The sequence below is a fragment of the Anolis sagrei genome, chromosome 2 (genome assembly GCF_037176765.1).
Source record: "Anolis sagrei isolate rAnoSag1 chromosome 2, rAnoSag1.mat, whole genome shotgun sequence".
Taxonomy (NCBI): Eukaryota; Metazoa; Chordata; class Lepidosauria; order Squamata; family Dactyloidae; genus Anolis; species Anolis sagrei.
The window spans coordinates 186,238,442-186,260,170 of NC_090022.1; the positions used below are offsets into that span (position 1 = coordinate 186,238,442).

Sequence of the window (21,729 nt, forward strand, 5' to 3'; positions counted from 1 at the left end):
GCATCCTCAGAGGTAGTGAGGTGGCACTACCTCTGAGGATGCCAGCCACAGATACAGACGAAACGCCAGGAGAAATGCCTCCAGAACATGGCCACACAGCCCGAAAAAACCCACAACAACCCACTTGTAAGATCATTTTAAAACGGATTATGCTGTTTTGCATTGTTTTGTAACATTTTATTATTTGTTTTGCACATTGCCCCGATGAGTTTCAGAAAGTTAGTACATAAATACACAAACAATGGTAACTACTCACATTATGCATTACCTTCCATACATTTGTTCAATTCTTTTTTCAAAAACTACCTAATCTTGTAACTAATCCCATCCTTTAAATTTGCCATGTTTGAAAAAAGTTCTTTTATCTCTCTTGAAACTCATATCGGGGTTTTCATTGGGTTCCCAAATGTGTCATTACACGCTTTCTCCAGTTACCACAAATGAGTTTTCTGTAGCCTTTTGTTTGCTTCTCGGCGCTGGGCTCATTGAAAGAGAGAGGGAACAGTACTTTCTAACACCCATGTTGTAATCTTCTTATTCCAGTACATTGTGAAGTGTCATGGGAGCACCCTGTTGCCCCAGTTCCTGGGCATGTACCGACTCAGTGTTGACAATGAGGAGAGATACATGATGGTCATGAGGAACATGTTCAGCCACAGACTTACAGTGCACAGGAAGTATGATCTGAAGGTAATGGATGTTGGCAGGATGGTCACAGTTTGTGTCAAGTCTCTTGTCCTGTTTAGCCATATTTTGCACCATGTCTCTCCATGTATGTAGGTCAAACTTCTACCAGTTTGGCCTAAAAGAGTTGCTGTGTGGATGTGATGGGCGTTGGCAATCTTAACATTTCCAAAGGTCATCAGGCTGAAGAGGTGGGAGTAGGTAGTGCTTGTTTTGAAAATCCTCAGCTGACTATAGGACAGTGGTTCTCAACCTTCCTAATGCTGCGACCCCTTAATACAGTTCCTCATGTTGTGGTGACCCCCAACCATAAAATTGTTTTCATTGCTACTTCATAACTGTAATTTTGCTACTGTTATGGATCATAATGTAAATATCTGATATGCAGGATATATTTTCATTCACTGGACCAAATTTGGCACAAATACCCGATCTGCTCAAATTTGAATACTGGTGGGGTTGGGGAGGGATTGTTTTTTTTTTCATTTGAGAGTTGTAGTTGCTCCCTTAAGACAACCTGAACAACAACTATCTTTCTCCTCTCCGTTTTATCTCGAAACTAAGACCCAAAGTGGTTCATAAACCTAAAAACTATACAATTTAAAATGGACAAAATATAAATATTAATATTAAATTAAATGTGACAAATATTAGAATTATAATGTAAAGCACATAAAAACAAACAAATATAAAACTGTCACAAACAATTTAAACACCACACAGCACCCCTATTCCTTTTCTCCAAAAGAAATGAAGGCTGATACATGCGTCTGCTCCAGCATCCTGCTTGCCTGCTCCTCTACCATCCCAGTACAATCCTACAAAATCCACTTAGAAAGGAATATTAATTTCGTTTTATAGGGCCTAGATATGTGAGTATTGAATTGCAGCTTGAATTTGTTACAGCTCAGTTTGTGACATTGCCCCCCTTTATATCCTGTCTTTCCTTTCCCCCCTCTGCTGTCCTCCTTTCTGTCGACCCTTGGTGTCTAAATTTAGATAATAACTTCCTTGGGGCAAGGACTGCTCTTGCTTATGTTGCTTTTTAAACAGCCATGTGCTCTGGTGATTCTTTCTATAATGTATAGTAATAAATAGTTCTGTTTTCTCTAGGCAGAAATCCCTCCCTCCCACTCACACACACACACACAAAAAGTGCCTAAAGCCTTGTGCCTTCTGAAGTCAGAGATGACTGGTCTGTGGCAGGCAGAGTCCCCCTTTGAGCTTCCTCTAGCCATCTCTTTGAAGTCAATTAGAGTTGAAATGGATCTCATAAAGAAGAGTTTCCAGTTCTAATCTGAAGGCTACATGAAGCAAAGACTTCATTTCTCCTCCCTTGGCAATATGGCATCCTCTGACAGCTTGCTTTCCATCTACTATACTTGTCTTCTACAGCTGCAAAAATAGGCCTTGGCTGCCTGCTTTGCAGAAATGTGGCTCAAATGTGCCCTTGAGGCCTGTGATTAAAGGAGGCATAAGTCTGTAGTTCAGACATACTGTGAAAGAACTATGCCTCTTTCATTTCTACTCCTTTCTAGTTTCCATTGAAGATATGTTTCGCCTTTCTTGTTTATTAATGCCCAGACCAAAGGTCAATTGCATTCACAGAGATAAGAACAATATCTAAAATGCAGCAGTGCAAACAATATAAAAAGCAGCAATATAAAAGAGTATAAAAGTACAACAATATCAAACATTATAAAAATATTATGTAAAACGATTCGCACAAAGATCTTGCCTATTAAAATTAAATATCAGTATAATGCAATGTGACATCAAGAATAGAATTATTTTGTTAAAAGCATCCCATAACATTTTACTGTGATTTTGGCTATATATTTGCCGATTTCTTTTGTTGAATATGGCCTCATACTTCCTACCTATTACCCCGGTCAGCCCTCTAATAGGTCCTGGAAATGAGCAGTCACAGACCTGTACCTGATTTTGCTGTTAGCCTGTTATAGCGCTGTACTTAATTCCCAGTCCCCTCATATTTTGGCTGCCGATAAGTTGCCGAGCCAAATTCAAGGTGCAGGTCATGGCCTATAAAGCCCTAAACAGTTCTGGCCCCGCCGTGATCGCATCTCCTTCTATGAATCGGCACGAGCTCTAAGATCTTCCGGGGAGGCACTCCTCTCGGTTCTACTACTGTCTCAAGCATGTTGGTGGGGACGAAAGAGAGGGCCTTCTCGGTGGTGGCCCCCCACCTCTGGAACGCCCTTCCAAGGGAAATAAGACTGGCCCCATCCTTCCCCTCCTTTCGTAAGAGCTTGAAGACCTGGTGGTTTCAACAAGCCTTTGAAAATGACCAGTTTTAACTCAGCCTTACACATTGTCGAATACGGCCTTATTCTTCCTACAATTACCCAGATCACTTCCTCTAACCAGCCCCAGAATGAACAGCCACAGATCCGTACCTAATATTATTATTTTTTTTTCAGGCTAAAAAATATTTTATTTGTTCATTTCTTGCACTTGAAGTACTCTTCGATGACATCTTTAGCCTGAGATTCTTTGCCATAGTCTTTCACAACCACACAACTGCAGCCCACAACTTTGCGGGGTTTTCCTTCTCTGTCAATCTTGCAGAGACCTACCCACTCTCCCAGCTTCTTGTTGTCATCAACCTTTATAAGGTTGATCTGATGTTCAGCACAAAGGGCTTCAACTAGTTTGACATACATGGGCTCGTTGCAATTTGATGCAAGAACACAAAGATGGGCTTGATGTTTGTCTAAGGCTTTGGCAGCTTCATGAATTCCACGGGCCAATCCATCGTGGATGAGTGCGGTCTTGAGCACTTCTTGAAGGGCGGTGTTGACATCCATTACACCTCCAGCAACAATGCCTTCCTCGGCCTAATATTATTGTTGCCTGCCATAGCATTGCATTGAATTCCCGGGCCCCTTAGAATGTTTGGGCTTGCACAAATCTTTTTTATGCTTATATTTTGTTTTCTTAATCTTATGGTTATGTTGTTTTTTACTTTATATGTTTTGCGATGTTACCTGGGAACCGCTCTGAGTCCCCTCAGGGAGATGGAGCGGTATATAAATAAATAAATAAATTATTATTATTATTATTATTATTATTATTTGCACTAGTCTCGGCCTGGCCTTTTAATTGCTCTGAACAGGCAGGATTATTTTAAATATATATGTGTTATTGTGATTATTTTATGCTTATGTTGTTTGGTTAATTTTATGTTATGCTGTTTACTCTGTATGTTTTGGTGATGTTGCTTGGAAACCACCCTGAGTCCCCCTCGGGGAGATAGAGCAGTATATAAATAAATTATTATTATTATTATTATTATTATTATTATTATTATTATTATTTGCACTAGTCTCGGCCTGGCCTTTTAATTGCTCTGAACAGGCAGGATTATTTTAAATATATATGTGTTATTGTGATTATTTTATGCTTATGTTGTTTGGTTAATTTTATGTTATCCTGTTTACTCTGTATGTTTTGGTGATGTTGCTTGGAAACCACCCTGAGTCCCCCTCGGGGAGATAGAGCAGTATATAAATAAAGTTTATTATTATTATTATTATTATTATTATTATTATTTTGCTGTGAAGGCAAAAAGCAAAACCTTGTGACTTAGTGTAGAATTAGTGTAGATTAGGCAACTATGTTAGTATATGAGTATGTGATTTTAATTAATGTTATTGTTAATTTTCTATGTATTTGATTTTATGTTGTTGTATTGATATTATGGCATTGAATTGTTGCCCATGTAAGCCGCCCTGAGCCCCCCCTCAGGGGTGAGAAGGGCGGGGTAGAAGCGATGTAAATAAATAAATAAATAATAGAATTGGTGTCACACAGGAGATACGCCCCTTCCACACTGCTCTATATAATCCCAGATTATCTAGCAGTAGAGTTTGAATCAGATATTCTGGGATTAGATCCTGGGATATAGAAGGGGCCATAGAAAGATTTTTTTTCTGACACATTATTGTAACATAGGTTAGACAGAACGGACCCCAAAATTTTGGATCTTGGTTCTGAATACAATATGCAGAAGAGTAAATAACATAGCAAATCTGAAATTTCTGGGGCCCACAAATACACAAACGGAGCACTAGAGGGCTGCCATCAATCATTGATGGTATATGGATTGTTCTTCTCACTATAAATTGCCTCACTCTCCTGTTATTGCAGTTTAGTGGTCCCACTTCTTCCCTGGGAATTCATTCAATACTTCAAATACAGGGTCAGTAGTGATTGAATATGTGTGTGTTGGAAAATGAAGCTGAGAAAATGAGATGGATATGGGTGCTCCCTTTGCCTAGTTAGACATCATTAAAGCTGACCTAAAGCAAACCAACAGCAAGGTTATATAGATCTTTTGTAGTTAACTAGGTCCCTGTTCACAGCTTATAAGTGCTTTGGGAGGCAGGGGAGGAATTGTGGTGCAAATCAGGCCATGGAAAAAGGCAGCTTCAGCAGAAGGATCTAAGTTCATGTTGCATGTTATAAAGGAGGAAGTTATATAATGTGAATATGAAGCTAATCAACATGGTGTAGGACAGTGGTTCTTGCACAGGGTGGTCTGTTTGCTCCTCCATTGGCAGGAGCTAGCCAGTGGTTTTCAACCTGTAGGTCCCAAGGTGTTTTCGCCTATAACTCCCAGAAATCCCAGCCAGTTTACCAGCTGATAGGATTTCTGGGAGTTGAAGGCCAAAATATCTGGGGACCCACAGGTTGAGAACCACATGTTAACCTAGTGTAGGAGGTGATACACTAGGTTAACATGCCACTTAGTCCCACAATTTTATTTTTGAATATTAGTGTTTGGGTCAGCTAACCAGGAAAAGGGGCAGTTGAGGTGAGCTTGTTTTCATTGACTACCATGTTTTTCAAAATTATGTTGGCAATCATGTGACTTTTATTTTCTCTTCTTCTCCATTCCCATTTTATAAGTAGAATCTGGGTATTCCTCACAAAAACCTACAGGCTTCCCGGTTGTTGCCCACTCCTGTTGTAGAATATATTGGGCAACTCAGTGCATTTTGATAGAAATTAATGGAGCTGTTTTCATGTCTGTGACAGTAACCTTTCCAAGGGGGATAGGCAGCCATCTGCCTGGAACGCTTTAGAAATTGGTTATTTCCTTGAGGGAGAATTGGATTGAATCCATTGGGTCACTTACATTTCTGATGCCAGGGTTTCACTCCACTTAGCAGCCATTCAAAATAAGTGAAGTGCTACACGCACCTCAAAAACAATGCATCATCCACACAGAGGGATAATAGTCTAAGAAAAAGAGACTAGTGCTGGATTTATCTATAAAATACAGAATTTGTGACCTTGGATTCCAAGAGGCCTTTGAAATAACCATTTTAATTTACTAGGTGGCTTTAAAAAAAAAGTAAATGGGGAAGAACATTGTCTAAAATGTTATTTAATGTTGTGCTAATACTTCAAGTATATCTGTAGGGTTTCTTAAATTTGATGTTGTTTGGGTCTCTGGGCTGTCTTAATCCTTGAAAACCTGCAAGATGGGATAAACTGGCAGGGTGAAAAATATCACACTGTAGATAGAACACGAACTCTGATGTGAGTGAAATTGAGCCAAGTCACAATGATGGAAATATAGGGAGCATCTTAGTAGAAGGTTGGAGTGAGGACAGACCCAAAGCAGGTGAAACAAAGGCTTCTGAGTTGACACTGACAGGTTTTTTCCACTTTGGGGCATCACTGCCTCCATGGGGCAAGGAGGTTGTGCTTCTGCTTAAAACAGTGGTTCCCAATGTATTGTCAAAGGCTTTCACGGCTGGAATCACTGGTTTGTTGTAGGGTTTTTTTGGGCTATATGGCCAAAAAATGCTTCTGGAACATGGCCATATAGCCTGAAAAACCTACAACAAACCAGTGATTCCCAATCTTTGGTCCTCTAGATGTTTTGGATTTCCAACTCCCTGAAATCCAAGCTATCTTACCAGTTGTTAGGAATTACTGTAGATGAAGTCCAAAACACCCAGGGAACCAAAGGTTGGGAACCACTGGATTAAAAGGAGTCACCATGTTTGAGGTCAAGTCAATCCCTGAGGTACAGCTATTGCATGTTAAGATACTGGCAATAAATACTTCCTATCTGACAAAGTCCAGTTAGAAAGAACAGTTCACCATTACCCAAATAAAGTTTGAGGAACATTGCTCTCAAAACCTAGGTCCATATTTTGGCTCCACCCAGAACAGAGGTTAAGAATGTTACTTTCTTGACCGAGGGAGTCTGGGAGTTTTAGTCAAATAGGTAACTCTTTCAAGTTACTTTCAATACCTCCTTAGATTGCCACTTCCATAGCTTCCTTGCTTGCTCCTGTGAAATGGAGATACAAATAATGTATTGCTGCATATGGTTAGAATTAACAAAGACTGTAATCTGAACAGTAAAAAGAAGTGTCATGAAGTGTGCTGATTCTATGTTACATTGCAGCCCTTTCGAAGCTTTCTAAATGTGAGCTCTTGGTGGAACAGATGGTGGAGAAAGGTGTCCATCCCGTATCCTATCTCTTCTAGGGATGGACTTTTGGTTAGAACTTGTGACTGGCTTTCAGAAGAAAACTGTGTTGTCATCGTTGCTTCTATCTCTTCTCTGATCAGAAAAAGTTAGTTATGTATAAAGATCTTACTTTTTCTCTGCTGTTATAGAATATAAAATCAAATAAGAACATACAACTTTTAGAGACGATGTTTGAGATTATTGTCTTACTTACTAACTCCCTCTATCACAGTGATTCTCAACCTGTAGGTCTCCAGGTGTTTTGGTCTAAAACTCCTAGAAATCCCAGCCAGTTTACCAGCTGTTAGGATTTCTGGGAGTTGAATGCCAAAACATCTGGGGACCCATAGGTTGAGAACCACTGTTCAGTTTATGATCATCCCTGATTTCTGACAATTTCAACTGATACTTGTGTTTTTAAAAGAACTTCCTTTCATTATGGTTTGGCAGAGCTGCTAGAGGAGGAGGAAATTACATTTAGCCAAAGCCTGGCGAGCCTTCCTTGATCTACAAGAGCCACATGCTTACGTTAGAACAAATTGGTTTGAAGCTTGTCCTGGAACTGTCTTGTGTTTGTGAATTTGCTGAATGCTTCCTAACTGGAAACATATCTTTTTCTACTTACCTTTTTAGGGTTCTCTGGTATCTCGAGAAGCAAGTGATAAAGAGAAGGTAATGGGAGATTATGGCTCATGTCTTCTCATGCATATTGTAATGTGTGTTGATGTGGTGGGTAGAGTCATTTTTTGCATTATGCTTAACCAAAGGTGACAATCAAGCTTCCTGTTAATTAACAAAGAACAGAGCATTATTTAACAAGTCCTAAATGTGTGTCCGCAGGCTCGTGAATGTGTGTATTATTTTTAGAATTTAATTCTTTACAAAAGGGCATCTAAACACTGACATTGACCTCCTTATATATGTGGCACCTTCCACTATTGAAAAGATCTGACGTGCTGCTGTAGCTCTTGGTTGTATTGGCATTGTGCTTTTTGCAGAACTGCATAAAAGAATGCAGTCGTCCCCCCCATGCCTTTTCAGTGGCAATGCACCGGGACTGTGGCGCAGCTGTCTGAGTGTCAGCTGCATTAAGATCACTTCTGACCACAAGGTCATGAGTTCGAAGCCAGCCCGGATCGGAGTGAGCTTCTGACCAATTGTGTAGCTTGTTGTCGACCTTTGCAACCTGAAAGACCCTTTGTGTGGGGAGGCTAATTTAAGAAAAATTACAAGGCCATAAAAAAGACTCCAGCAAAGCACTCCAGCAAAAACCATGCGGGGAATGCGGAAGTACTTCATCAGTGTCGCAGATGGATGATGAAAGCAACAGCTCCCCTGTGGCCAGAAAAAGTTAATAGCCTCTGACTGTTTGTCTATATCTGTTGTGTGTCTTTGGCATTGAATGTTTACCATATATGTGTACATTGTAATCCACGCTGAGTCCCCTGCGGGGTGAGAAGGGCGGAATATAAATACTATAAATAAATAAATGCAACAGGCCAGTTTTATAGACGCATTTTCATCCCCTGTCTCCCCCCCCCCCCCCAACAAAACAGTGAGTGATTGGGCTCAGCATATGCTGGAAAGCTCCTGGCCAAACTGCTCTCCTCTTCCAGCAAACTGTCTCCTTCTGATGTTGGAAGTAGCTTTCCAGGGTCTTGGCTGAAGGATCCAAACAATTGGCCAAGGAATAGATGGAAGCTTCAAATGTGAACGAATGTGAGGCTTTCTAGAGTTGCAGAATTTAACAGCATACTTTGGTTGCAAGTTGTTCCAAGTCCAGTTCTTGGAGGGTTAGCGGCAATATGGAATAATGGCAAAGACTCTGGAGAGCCTCTGCCTGGCAGAGTAGGCAATACTGGGCCAGATAGGTAAAAACTGGTCTGATGCAGAGCCAAGAGAAATTGCTTTTTTGGGGACAGCTTTTTATAATCTGCCACATCCACCATGCTGGCTGGGGGACTCTGGAGTTGTAGTCCAAAAAAAGAAACTTTCCCAAGTTCTGGCTAGCACAAGGCTTCCTGTTCTTAAGAAGGGTAGACACTTTACTCCATATACATGTCTGTGTACAGTGATTCCATAGAAATATAGAAAAATGCAGCACTGGGCACAGAATTTAACTGATAACCTTCTTCTGAGATACTCTCAAAAGAGATTGCAAAAGACATTACACTGACAATTCTCATCTGGGCAGGCAGTTCAGGAATATAGTGGTATCTGCTGGGGTTTGTTTCCAAGATTCCTCATGGATATCAAGATCTGTGGATGCTCAATCCTCATTATATCATGCAAAATTCTGTTTTCCAGGGCAAGGAGCTCCCAACCCTGAAAGACATTGACTTTCTAAACATGAACCAAAAAGTATACGTCAGTGAAGAGGCCAAGAAGGACTTCATGGAGAAATTAAAGCGAGATGTCGAGGTACTGTGGATGTCTGTGCCCATGCTTAATGGTAGCATAGTATGTAGTTCATAAGCAAAGATGGATATCCAATAGGAAATGGGTGCTAAAAGACTTCTGTCTTTACTTTTGAACAGGGTCTTTTTAAAATAATGAATGGACTATTCCCACTTCCAGGAAGATGAATATGAGTGGGCTTTACCACATAACCATAGGAACCCTAGGGGCCATTAGGTCTAGCCCCTTGGGGACCTATCAAAATGACTTCAAGGAATTTTTATGGAATACCAGGTAAAGTAAAGATAAAGGTTTCCCATTGACATTAAGTCTAAACGAGTCTGATTCTAGGGGATGGTGCTCATCTCAATGTCTAAGCTGTAGAGCCGATGTTGCCGTAGACGTCTCCTAGGTCATGTGGCTGGCATGTTACCTTCCCCCCAAAGCGGCATGTTACCTTCCCCCCAAAGCGGTACCTATTGATCTACTCACATTTGCATGTTTTTGAACTGCTATTTTGGTAGAAGCTAGTGCTAACAACAGGAGCTCACCCTTCCCTGCGGATTTGAACAGCCAACCTTTTGGTCATCAAGTTCAGCAGCTTAGAGGTTTAACCCGCTGCACCACCATGGCCCTGGGTACCTACCTATTTTTATTCCTAGGAAATGCATTTAAATATCCACTGTCAAGATTAAAAATCCAGGTCCTGCCATCCCTTTCTTCATGGTAGCTCCCCGCTCCAGCCATATTATGCTATTGGTATGAAACAGCGATACAACTCATTTTTGAAGTACTGGGATAATACCAGCTTATGGGGTGAAGGGAAAAGAGGCAAAGGAAAGCCAGACTCTGTATTGAAAGGTCCACTGGAGAAGTATAAAAGATAGCTATTTTAGGTTTTGGTGGGTGAAAAGAACTACATTATAGTTGGTAATCCATGAGCTATTGAATGGATTTGCAGACTTTTTGGAGCTAAGTCTAGAAAGCGGTACGCATGACCTTTTGCCAATATACCTGGGCTAGCAAGGGGTCCAACAGCCCCCACCCCAAGTTCCCATTATCTTGTTTTGCACAGAGTACCTGAGGATGCTCTACATCTCCCACTTTGTTAGTGCCTTTCCTCAAAAGGAGTCCAGATTGCTGAAGCAAAGGGGAGAAAAGGGACTTGCTTGCAAAGGCTCTCTTGCACTGCTGGCACGCTGGAGATTTCTCAGAGCTTCTAATGTTCTGAAGACTTTGGTCCACCTGCATTGGTTACATAACTGTCTGTGACTGCTCCTATTAGAGTTGTCCCAGGTATATAGCATTTGAGACAAAATGCATTTTCTTTCCAGGGTTGGATTTGAGAGAAGTCATTTTGTAGCATGACTTCATCTGAGTTGACAATGCTCATTGGTTGGCAACTGTGTCACCCAAAAACCACATCCTTTCCTCATTGCAGTATTTGTTCAACAACGTATTCCTGTCTTTAAAAACAAAACAAAACAACACCCTTTCAGGTCACAAGTGAACTTGTCATTGCATAAGTGTACACATAGTGCTTGAAATGATAGAAGCAGTAGATGGTGCATCTGAAGCATGAGGTGAGAGGCAGAAATTGAGGTTAAATGAGGATTCGAATCAGTAGTGAGGAGATTTGTTTGCAGGGCAAAAGTGAGGGGAGGTTGCTCATCCCGTGGAAATTAAAGCCCTTGCCAGTTTCCATCTTCAGAGACCCTCTAAATCAGCGTTTCTCAGCCTGGGGGTCGGGACCCCTGGAGGAGTCGTAAGGGGGTGTCAGAGGGGTCGCCAAAGACCATCAGAAAACATAGTATGTTCTATGTATTGTCGAAGGCTTTCATGGCCAGACTCACTGGGTTGTTGTAGGTTTTTTCGGGCTATATGGCCATGGTCTAGAGGCATTTTCTCCTGACATCAGGAGAGAATGCCTCTAGACCATGGCCATATAGCATGAAAAAACCTACAACAACCCACATAGTATGTTCTGTTGATCATGGGGGTTCTGTGTGGGAAGTTTGGCCCAATTCTATCATTGATGGGGTTCAGAATGCTCTTTGAGTGTAGATGAACTATAAATCCCAGTGACTGGAACTCCCAAATGACAAGGTCTATTTTCCCCAAACTCCACCAGTGTTCACATTTGGGCATATTGAGTATTCATGCCAAGGTTGGTCCAGATCCATCATTGTTTGAGTCCACAGCGCTCTCTGGATGTAGGTGAACTACAACTCCAAAACTCAAGGTCAGTGCCCACCAAACCCTTCCAGTGTTCATAGGAGTTTGGTTCACTTCCATCGTTAGTGGAGTTCTGAGTGCTCTTTGATTGTATGTGAACTATAAATTCCAGCAACTACAACTCCCAAATGACAAAATCAATCCCCCCCCCCCCCGCAACCCCACCAGTATTCAAATGTAGTCTTATTGGGTATTTTTGCCAAATTTGACTACTAGTGGGGTTGGAGGGGGGGGGGATTGATTTTGTCATTTGGGAGTTGTAGTTGCTGGGATTTCCAGTGACTGAAAATACACCCTGCATATCAGATATTTACATTACGATTCATAATAGTAGCAAAATTACAGTTATGAAGTACCAATGAAAATAATTTCATGGTTGGGAGTCACCACAACATGAGGAACTGTATTAAAGGGTCGTGGCATTAGGAAAGTTGAGAAACACTGCTCTAAATTCACCCCTATTTTTTTTACTTTTTGTTTTCAGCTTCTGGTCAAGGTTGCAGTTGCAACTTTTGTGTTCAAAGCACAAATTGGAGGTGGAAACTGGCAAAAGAAAACTGATAGAAAAACCAGCCCACTGTATTTGCCACAATGAGGCGAGAATGGAAGTTAGCCTAGAAAAATGCTCAGAGTCAGTATCTCATCAGCTCTTATATTTCCTTGGGGACAGAGTCTGCAGAATTGAAAATGCTTCTGCAGTGCAAGATTCACCCTATTAGCCTTAATGACTGTTAATAGCATGTGATGATGGGGGGAAGGGATGGCTGCAGATGCTGGCAGTCTGTTTGCTAACCCAATAAGCCATGCAGTCCTTTCCTCTTCATCAGCTGAATCGCTCCTCAAATACTCCAGGTGTTGATATCTATGTGTCTCTGCAAATCTCACTAATGTTGCCATGAATCAAGGGGTGGGTCGTTTTTTTCAGAATTGGAAGCAACTCAGTGCAGAAATGGAAGCTACGTGGTGACAGCCCTTACAAACATGAGGTCCAAAGTCCTTAGTCAATGGATATCTTTCTAATAACTCTCAGTGTAAACATGCCTGCTTTGATTGCATTTACATGAACTAAACCATGGTTTCTCAACCTTCCTAATGCCGCGATCCTTTAATACAGTTCCTCATGTTATGGTGGCACCCAACCATAACATTATTTTTCACAACTGCAATTTTGCTACTGTTATGAATCATAATGTATGTATTTGATATGCAGAATGTTTTCATTCACTGGATCAAATTTGGCACAATTTGAATACTGGTGGGGTTGGGTGGGATTGATTTTGTCATTTGGGAGTTGTAGTTGCTGGGATTTATAGTTCACCTACAAATCAAAGAGCATTCTGAATTCCACCAATGACGAAATTGAACCAAACTTTGCACACAGAACTCCCATGACCAGCGGAAAATACTGGGTTTGGTGAGCATTGACCTTGAGTTTTGGAGTTGTAGTTTGTGGACTGAAACAGTGATGGGTCTGGACCAAAGTTTGCACGAATATTCAATATGCCCAAATGTAAACACTAGTGGAGTTTGGGGAAAGTAGATATTGACATTTGGGGAAAGTAGATATTTGCTGGGATTTATAGTTCACCTACAATGAAAGAGCATTTTGAACTCCACCAATGATTTAATTGTGCCACATTTCCCACACAGCACCCACATGACCAACAGAAAATACTGTGTTTTCTGATGGTCTTTGGCAACCCCCGTCATAACCCCCCAGGGGTCTCGACCCCCAGGTTGAGAAACGCTGAACTAAACAGTATTGGATTTTTCTTAATGGCCTGCATCAATAGAAGCATAGTGTCTAGGTCCAGGGAAGTCATGCTACCCCTCTATTCTGCCTTGGTTAGACCACACCTGGGCACCACAATTGAAGAGAGATATTGACAAGCTGGAATGTGTCCAGAGGAGGGCAACTAAAATGATCAGGGGTCTGGAGAACTGTGAGGAGCGGCTTAAAGAGCTGGGCATGTTTAGCCTGAAGAAGACAAAGCCGAGAGGAGACATTATAGCCATCTATAAATATGTGAGAGGAAGTCATAGGGAGGAGGGAGAAGGCTTGTTTTCTGCTGCCCTGGAGTCTGGGACGCGGAACAATGGCTTCAAATTACAAGAAAGGAGATTCCATCTGAACATGAGGAAGAACTTCCTGACTGTGAGCCATTCAGCAGTGGAACACTCTGCTCTGGAGTGTGGTGGAGGCTCCTTTTTTGGAAGCTTTTAAACAGAGGCTGGATGGCCATCTGTCAGGGGTGCTTTAAATACAATATTCCTGCTTCTTGGCAGGGGGTTGGACTGGATGGCCCAGGAGGTCTCTTCCATCTCTGTGATTCTATGATTCTATGACTGGGGAGGGAATCTTTTTTTTTGTTTCTGTATTCTTTCTTTCTCTCTTTTTCTTGCTTTATTCTGTACCATAAAAGGTAAGGTTGCCTCATGAGGTTTTTTCCAACTCTATGATTCTATGATAATTCCTCTCTGCTTCTCAGAAAATGAAGTAACGGGACTGTGTGAAAATCCAATCCACATCTTATTTCAGCCACAAATGTGCCTAAATGCTCTTTTGGCTTCCTTTTAGTCCAGTGATCTTGGGTGGCAGTAATAACCTACTTTCATAATGGCATGCTCATTATTTATTTATTTTATGTATTTATATCCTGCCTCTTCCTCCAAGGAAATCTAGCTAGTACAGAGAGTACACATAGTCTTCTCCCTGTTTTTTAATGCACCTGCATAGGTAGATCGAGCTAAAAATATTAGTGGAACGTCTCTGCTTACTGTGTGAAGTTTTAAATGGACTTATCCAACATACTTAAACATTGTGCTCGGCCGGTTATAAGCTTTGTCTTTCTTTTAAAAGGAAGTGTATATTGTTCTCTCCTGCAAAAGCTTAGAGTATGGCACGTATACTTTTTCTTTCCCTGATTTTACCTTCACAACATGCATGTAAGATAAAACTGTCCACGATATAACAGTGGGTATGAATGGACAAGAGAGAGGCCCAAGATTGCCTGGTGAAATTGACGCTTAGGACCAACCTGTTTTTCCCTGGCACTTTTTCAAAACTTTTCAAGAACTCTACTACAAGAGTGACTGATATTTCCCAGCTTGGATCGTGAGTTCCTGCTTCAAAATCTCTTGATGTTTTTTTAGCCTCTCTTTCTGGTGTCTGTAATATTGAGAGAATGCTAACTTAATATGTGGTGGGCTTCAAAGGATTGCAGAGATAATTATTCAAGCTGTTCTGAACACTGAAACACATTGCCTAAATGTCAAATATTACTTATTAGTACTTAATGTCTTTTACTTCTGTGGGGAGGACTCCTTTCTCCTTTTGAGATGGAGGAAAACTACCATATATACTTGGGTATAAGCTGAGTTATTCATCCCCTTTTTAGGCTAAAAAAGCCCCGCTCTGCTTATACTCGAGTCAGTTATTTATTATTTTACTGGCTTATTATTATTATTATTATTATTATTATTACAGTTATTATTTTACTCTATTTATTATTACATTTACATTAATTTATTATTATTACATTTATGATTTTACTCTATTATAATTACATTTATTATTTTTCTCTATTATTACTGTTATTATTACATTTCCATTATTTTTCTTTATTATTAATATTATTTTATTACATTTGTTATTTTACTCTATTATTATTGGAAGGATACGTAAGCACATTTACATTGAAGAAGGTTGGAATAATGGTTTAATCAGAGTTGGACAATCGTATCTTAAATTACAGTTTTATGTAAATATTCAAAAACATTTAACCTACTGATGCCTCAATTAATGTAATTTTATTGGTCTCTATTTTTATTTTGAAATTTACCAGTAGCTGCTGCATTTCCCACCCTCGGCTTATACTCGAGTCAATACATTTTCCCAGTTTTTTGAGATAAAATTAGGTGCTTTGCCTTATATTTGGGTCAGCTTATACTCAAGTATATAGGTATTTATTTATTTATCATGTCAGGAGCAGACCAAACAGTTGCATTGCATTTTATAACAAACAAACAAACAGAACACAAAGTTTGCAAGCTTGGTAGTTGATTAAATGTCCTTTGACCAGTAGCTGGCCACTTGGAGTGCCTCTGGTGTTGCTGCAAGAAGGTCCTCCATTGTGCATGTAGCAGGGCTCAGGTTGCATTGCGGCAGGTGGTCTGTAGTTTGCTCTTCTCCACACTCGCATTTCGTGGATTCCACTTTGTAGCCCCATTTCTGAAGGTTGGCTCTGCATCTCATGCTGCCAGAACACAGTCTGTTCAGCACCTTCCAAGTCACCCAGTTTTCTGTGTACCCAGGAGGGAGTCTCTCATTTGGTATCAGCCATTGATTGAGGTTCTGGGTTTGAGCCTGCCACTTTTGGACTCTCACTTGCTGGGGTGTTCCAGCGAGTGTCTTTGTAGATCTTAGAAAACTATTTCTTGATTTAAGTCGTTGACGTGCTGACTGATAGCCAAACAGGGGATGAGCTGGAGATGTCACTGCCTTGGTCCTTACACTATTGGCTGCTACTTCCCGGCGGATGTCAGGTGGTGGAATACCGGCTAGACAGTGTAATTTCTCCAGTGGTGTAGACACCCCATGATAATGCAGCATGTCTCATTAAGAGCCACATCCAATGTTTTAGTGTGGTGAGATGTGTTCCACACTGGGCATGCTTACTCAGGAGCAGAGTAGCATAGCACAATGGCAGATGTCTTCACAGTGTCTGGTTGTGATCCCCAGGTTGTGCCAGTCAGCTTTCATATGATATTATTTCTAGCGCCCACTTTTTGCTTGATATTCAGGCAGTGCTTCTTGTAGGTCAGGGCACTGTCCAGAGTGACTCCCAGATATTTGGGTGCACTGCAATGATCCAGTGGGATTCCTTCCCAGGTAATCCTCAGAGCTCGGGATGCTTGTCTGTTCTTAAGATGAAAAGCACATGTCTGTGTTTTAGATGGATTAGGGATCAGCTGGATTAGGGATCAGCTGGCTTCTTCAGAAGCGACCAGAAGTATATCGGTACATCTTGCATTTTGGACTACAACTCCACTTAAGATTGGCTCTGCATCTTGTGGTCCCAGAGCACAGTCTGTTCAGCGCCTTCCAAGTCGCCCAGTCTTCTGTGTGTCCAGGGGGGAGTCTTTCATCTGGTATCACCCACGGATTGAGGTTCTGGGTTTTAGCTTGCCATTCACTTTGCTGCTAGTAAGAATGAAAGTAATGTACTATTAGAACTGTGCAAAGCAAGATCAGGCTTTTAAATGGACATCAATTTACATGTTCAAGCAAAGCTGGTCAGATATATCATTCCTGTGTCTGGGCTTGGGGTGCCATTCCAGCACTTGATGCCAGTTGTGCCACCTTTGCATGACTTTAGCAACTGCCAGAGGATCTGTGATGCTGGAATGGTCGGAGTGGGTTTGTGAGACTCCCCAGCAAGAGGAAGAAAGTGCTTGATTATGAAAGGTTCTCCAGCCACGCAAGCAGAATCAGAACAAGGACCCGTGCCTGGGAGTTAAAGCTGGAGGCTTTCCAGGTAGAAACAAGGGTACACAGCTTTGAACAGTCAATGCAATTAATCATGGGGACAAGCTGCCAAGAGGGGGTTGTCCCCCCCCCCCCTACACACACACCTCCACTCCCAGCAAATGCCACCTTCTGATTAAAACTTGTAAATGCAAGAAGGCTGTGTGATTCATTCTTGATGAAACTAGGGTAAATACTGCCCTCAAGTTCTTGCTGTTGCAGTCATTGGATACATTTTCACTCAGAAGATCATTTAATGTTTTAGCATGGCTACTCTAGTTGCACATGTGTGCATAATCTGTCCTTACATTAGTTGTTAATTGGTTAGCTAGACCACAATAAATCCTTAAAATGAAAGACGGCACATTTCTGTTTGGTAATAGCGAACATGCATTTTGGAATTTCAATTTCGAACCTAAAGACTTGAAAGATGTGCAGATCCTCATAAGTAATATAGAGTACTTGAGAAAATGAGTCTCTGTTTTCTATTTTTTTCATTTCTGTCCTATATACTGTGCAGAATGAGTTGGTGGCATTTCCAATTTCATCACTTCTGTCAGCAAGGGGAGATGTGGTGATATATTTTTAAAATTCTCTTTATTGTGTGCCTTTAAGTCCTTCGTGATTTGTGGCAACCCTAGGGAGAACCTATTACAGATTTGTTGTTGAAGACTTTTATGGCCAAAATTGCTGGGTTGCTGTATGGCATATTCCAGAAGTATTCTCTCCTGATGATTCACCCACATCTATGGCAGGCATCCTCAGAGGTTGTGGGTTTTGTTTACTGCAACACTCTATGTGGGGTTGCCTATGAAGACTGCCCGGAAGCTCCAACTAGTCCAACGTGCGACAGCCAGAATGCTAACACGAGTAGGGTACAGGGAGCATACTACTCCTCTGTTGTGCCAGCTCCACTGGCTGCCAGTTAGCTTCCGAGCACAATTCAAAGTGCTGGTGTTAACCTATAAAGTCCTAAACGATTCCGGCCCAGTTTACCTGTCCAAACGTATTCTCCCCTATGAACCATCTAGGTTGTTAAGATCGTCTGGAGGGGCCCTGCTCTCGGTCCCACCGGCCTCTCAGGCGCGTCTGGAGGGGACGAGGGACAGAGCCTTCTCGGTGGTGGCCCCTCGACTCTGGAACTCTCTCCATCTGGAGATCAGAACTGCCCCCTCCATTCTGTCGTTCAGAAAATGGGTGAAAACCTGGCTATGGGGTTTGGCTTTCAACGAGTGAATCAATATTTCTGTGATCAGATAGATGACGATGAATGATGGACAACGAATTCACTATGACGACTGACCATTGTTATTATGTGATTGCATTTTGCTGTTTTAACATTTTAAGTGAATATGTTATATGATGTTTTTAATGATTGTTTTGTGATTTTATTGTTGGAAACCGGCCCAAGTCCCCCAATAGAGGGGAGAAGACCGGTATACAAAATTGCTAAATAAATAAATAAATAAATTTTGTTGTAAACTAGGCAAGTGGGGTTTATATATCTGAGGAATGTCCAGGGTAGGAGAAAGAACTCTTGTCTGCTTGAGGAAAGTGTGTGTGTTGCAGTTGGCCACATTGATTAGCATTTAATGGCCTTACAGCTTCAAAGCCTGGCTGGTTGCTACCTGGGAGGATTCTTTGTTGGGAGGTGGCCAATTGCAACATTCATACTTTCCTCAAACAGGCAAGAGTTCTTTCTCCCATCCTGGGTACTCCACATGCCTAGTGTCTAACAGATCTCACAACCTTTGGGAGTGCTTGCCATAGATGTGGGTGAAACATCAGGAGAGAATGCTTCTGGAAAATCGCCATATAGCCCAGAAAACTCACAGCAACCCACAAGTACAGATTTGTTTGGCAGACTGTTGCCATTACCTTCCTCTTGAGGCTGAGAGACAGTGACTTGCCCAAGGTCACCCAGTGGATTTCATGGCCAAGTAAGGATTCAGACCCTACTCTTCAGAATCGTAGTCTGGTGGCCAAACCATTTTACCACCCTTAGGTCTCTTGTGATATAAGTGATCATCTGGGACAGTAAATGAGTTCCTCAGGAAGCAGGCTGCACTAAAGCTTTCCCAAGTGAAGAGATATTTGTGTTTAGTTTGATCTGTTTCCCCAGTGAATCTACTACTCCATTCTGTGCTATATGTGGGAAAGAACAGTTTCACAGTCCGGAGTAAGAGTTAATCTGATTAACTTCAGACTCTGGGGGATGGATAAATGCAAGAATGGATTGCAGAGAACAGAATCAGATTCCTCCTTCTTAGCCTCTGGTGAGTCATGAAAGTGGGATCGGAGAAGATATCCAAGTAGTTAGTCTGCTGCTCCTATCAGCCCATGGCAGCATAGAGAACTATGAGGGACAGTGAGAGTTGTAGAACAGCATCTGGATAGCCTTGGGTTCCCCATCCATCCATTCATTAATACAACTTCATCTTGTTTTCCTGAATGTAGTTTAAAATGGAAATGTTCTATCAATAGGCCTTCCTTTGGATCAAGGCTCAATTAATCTTCCCCATTAAGTCACTGAAATAGTACTTCTTAGCATGAGTGAAGTGCCCCCATACATCCAGGAAGTGGTGGGCATGACTTTGAGGCTTGTTAGAACTCAGGTATTTGGGAAACTGTATTTCCAAAATTGGGAGTGCTTTAGATGTTCTTTTACACCACTGACTCACATAGATATGAATGGTGGTGTAAAGTCTAAGTATAGGACGTGCATTTTTTCTCCAACACTGCAGCTTACTGTTTATCGGGAGGGCAGGGGGAAGGAATCCTGTTGAATACTTTTTTTTGGCTTTGAACTGGATCAGATTTAGTCATTTAATACTCATATTGAACACAATGGGTCTTGCATTAGTTATGTGTAGATTAAGTCCCTTGATTTGAGTGGGCCTGCTCTAAATGTGACTAAGTCTGGATCTGACTATCTTTTTCCAATGTGGGTGTCTTACCTGACCATGAATAAAACTATTGTGTTTTCACCACAAATATGGCCAGAGCTTCAGCTTTATTGAAGTGAGCTCTTCTGCCTGCAGTCTTTTAAGTTATTGGGATGTTAGAATGCTGATCATTCTAACTGTTTGGTGCAGCGGTTAAACCACTGAGCTGCTGAACTTGCTGACCAAAAGGTCAGTGGTCCGAATCCGGGGATCGGGGTGAGCTCCCACTATTAGCCCCAGCTTCTGCCAACCTAGCAGTTCGAAAATATGCAAAATGTGGGTAGATCAATAGGTAGTGCTCTGGCAGGAAGGTAATGGCGCTTCATGCAGTCATGCTAGCCACATGATCTTGGAGTTGTCTGCGGGCAACACCAGCGCTTTGGCTTAGAAATGGAGATGAGCACCCCCTCAGAGTCAGACACGACAAGACTTAATGTCAGGGGGAAACCTTTATCTTTGCTATAAAAGTTGTAGTAACAGAATGTGTTGCCTCCATGCTTCCTGTAAAGAAATGCAGAATGATAAGACAAATGTTTTTTAAAGCAAGTAAATAAGTTAATTGTTTTTGTCTTGTATGAAGGAAAAAGGGATTTAGCTACCAGTTCCCAGCCAACTGATAATTGTATTCTAATGTTCAGTTCCTAGTCCAACTGAAAATTATGGGCTATAGTCTGCTACTGGGGATCCATGATGTGCAACGAGCCGAGCAAGAAGATGAGGAGGAAGTGAAAGAGGAAGAGGAGGATGGAGAAAGTGATCCTGTGGCATCTGTGGGTTCCTACGGCACTTCCCCAGAGGGCATTGGCAGCTATCTGAATTCCCACAAACCCCTGGGACCTGGAGACTTTGACCCCTACATTGATGTATATGCCATCAAAAGTGCTGAAAGTAAGTTGAAATAACTAAACTTGGCCAAGGAGATTTCCAGAAGCATAGCTGTGTTTATTTGCAATAGCAAAAACAGTGAGGAGCCATGTGGCACTTCACTGGACTCATCTATTGTAGCTTGAGCTTCCATGGGCTGGAACCCACTATGAGGTGGAAAGACTGTGAAACCTTTTGTCTACTATGCCCTGCATCTCACCCACTATAGTCAATGATAGGAAATTGGAGGATTTATAATCAAAACTTTTATTCACTTGATCCAAGATATAGTATTATTATTTTTCTATTCTCTGCCCTCTTTATAGTTTGGTCAAAGCACGGGCCTCCTGTCTGTTCACACAGGCCTATTGTAGATTGTGTGCTGTTTGCTGGGGAAAAAATCTCTGAAATCGGAGAAGGTGTTTAGCTAGACAACTGTCTTTTGTGTATGTACATGCTGGCAGGATTGCAGTGTAAATTGGTTATTTGGCACAGAATGGAGCAACATTTGGATCCCACCTTTGCTGTTATTTTTTCTTCAAAGTTCGTTACTAAGTGCCTCT

At 41.5% G+C, this 21,729-nt stretch overlaps 2 protein-coding genes across 4 annotated transcripts in view; one reads left to right on the forward strand and one right to left on the reverse strand.

The window, feature by feature from the left end:
• The window catches only part of PIP4K2C (phosphatidylinositol-5-phosphate 4-kinase type 2 gamma), a 50,527-nt gene that overhangs the window by 25,034 nt on the left and 3,764 nt on the right, over window positions 1-21,729 (forward strand). For all 3 annotated transcript variants that reach the window (XM_060762975.2, XM_067464246.1, XM_067464247.1), the window contains 4 exons: window positions 544-690; window positions 7,832-7,870; window positions 9,506-9,619; window positions 20,941-21,190. In XM_060762975.2, coding sequence (XP_060618958.2) covers window positions 544-690; window positions 7,832-7,870; window positions 9,506-9,619; window positions 20,941-21,190 — 550 coding nt within the window. The remainder of the gene's footprint in view (window positions 1-543; window positions 691-7,831; window positions 7,871-9,505; window positions 9,620-20,940; window positions 21,191-21,729) is intronic.
• On the reverse strand, window positions 3,108-3,542 carry LOC137096113 (small ribosomal subunit protein eS12-like). The gene has a single exon (XM_067464248.1). It carries the CDS (start codon window positions 3,510-3,512, stop codon window positions 3,147-3,149), a length of 366 nt encoding a protein of 121 aa, XP_067320349.1. The 5' UTR covers window positions 3,513-3,542; the 3' UTR covers window positions 3,108-3,146.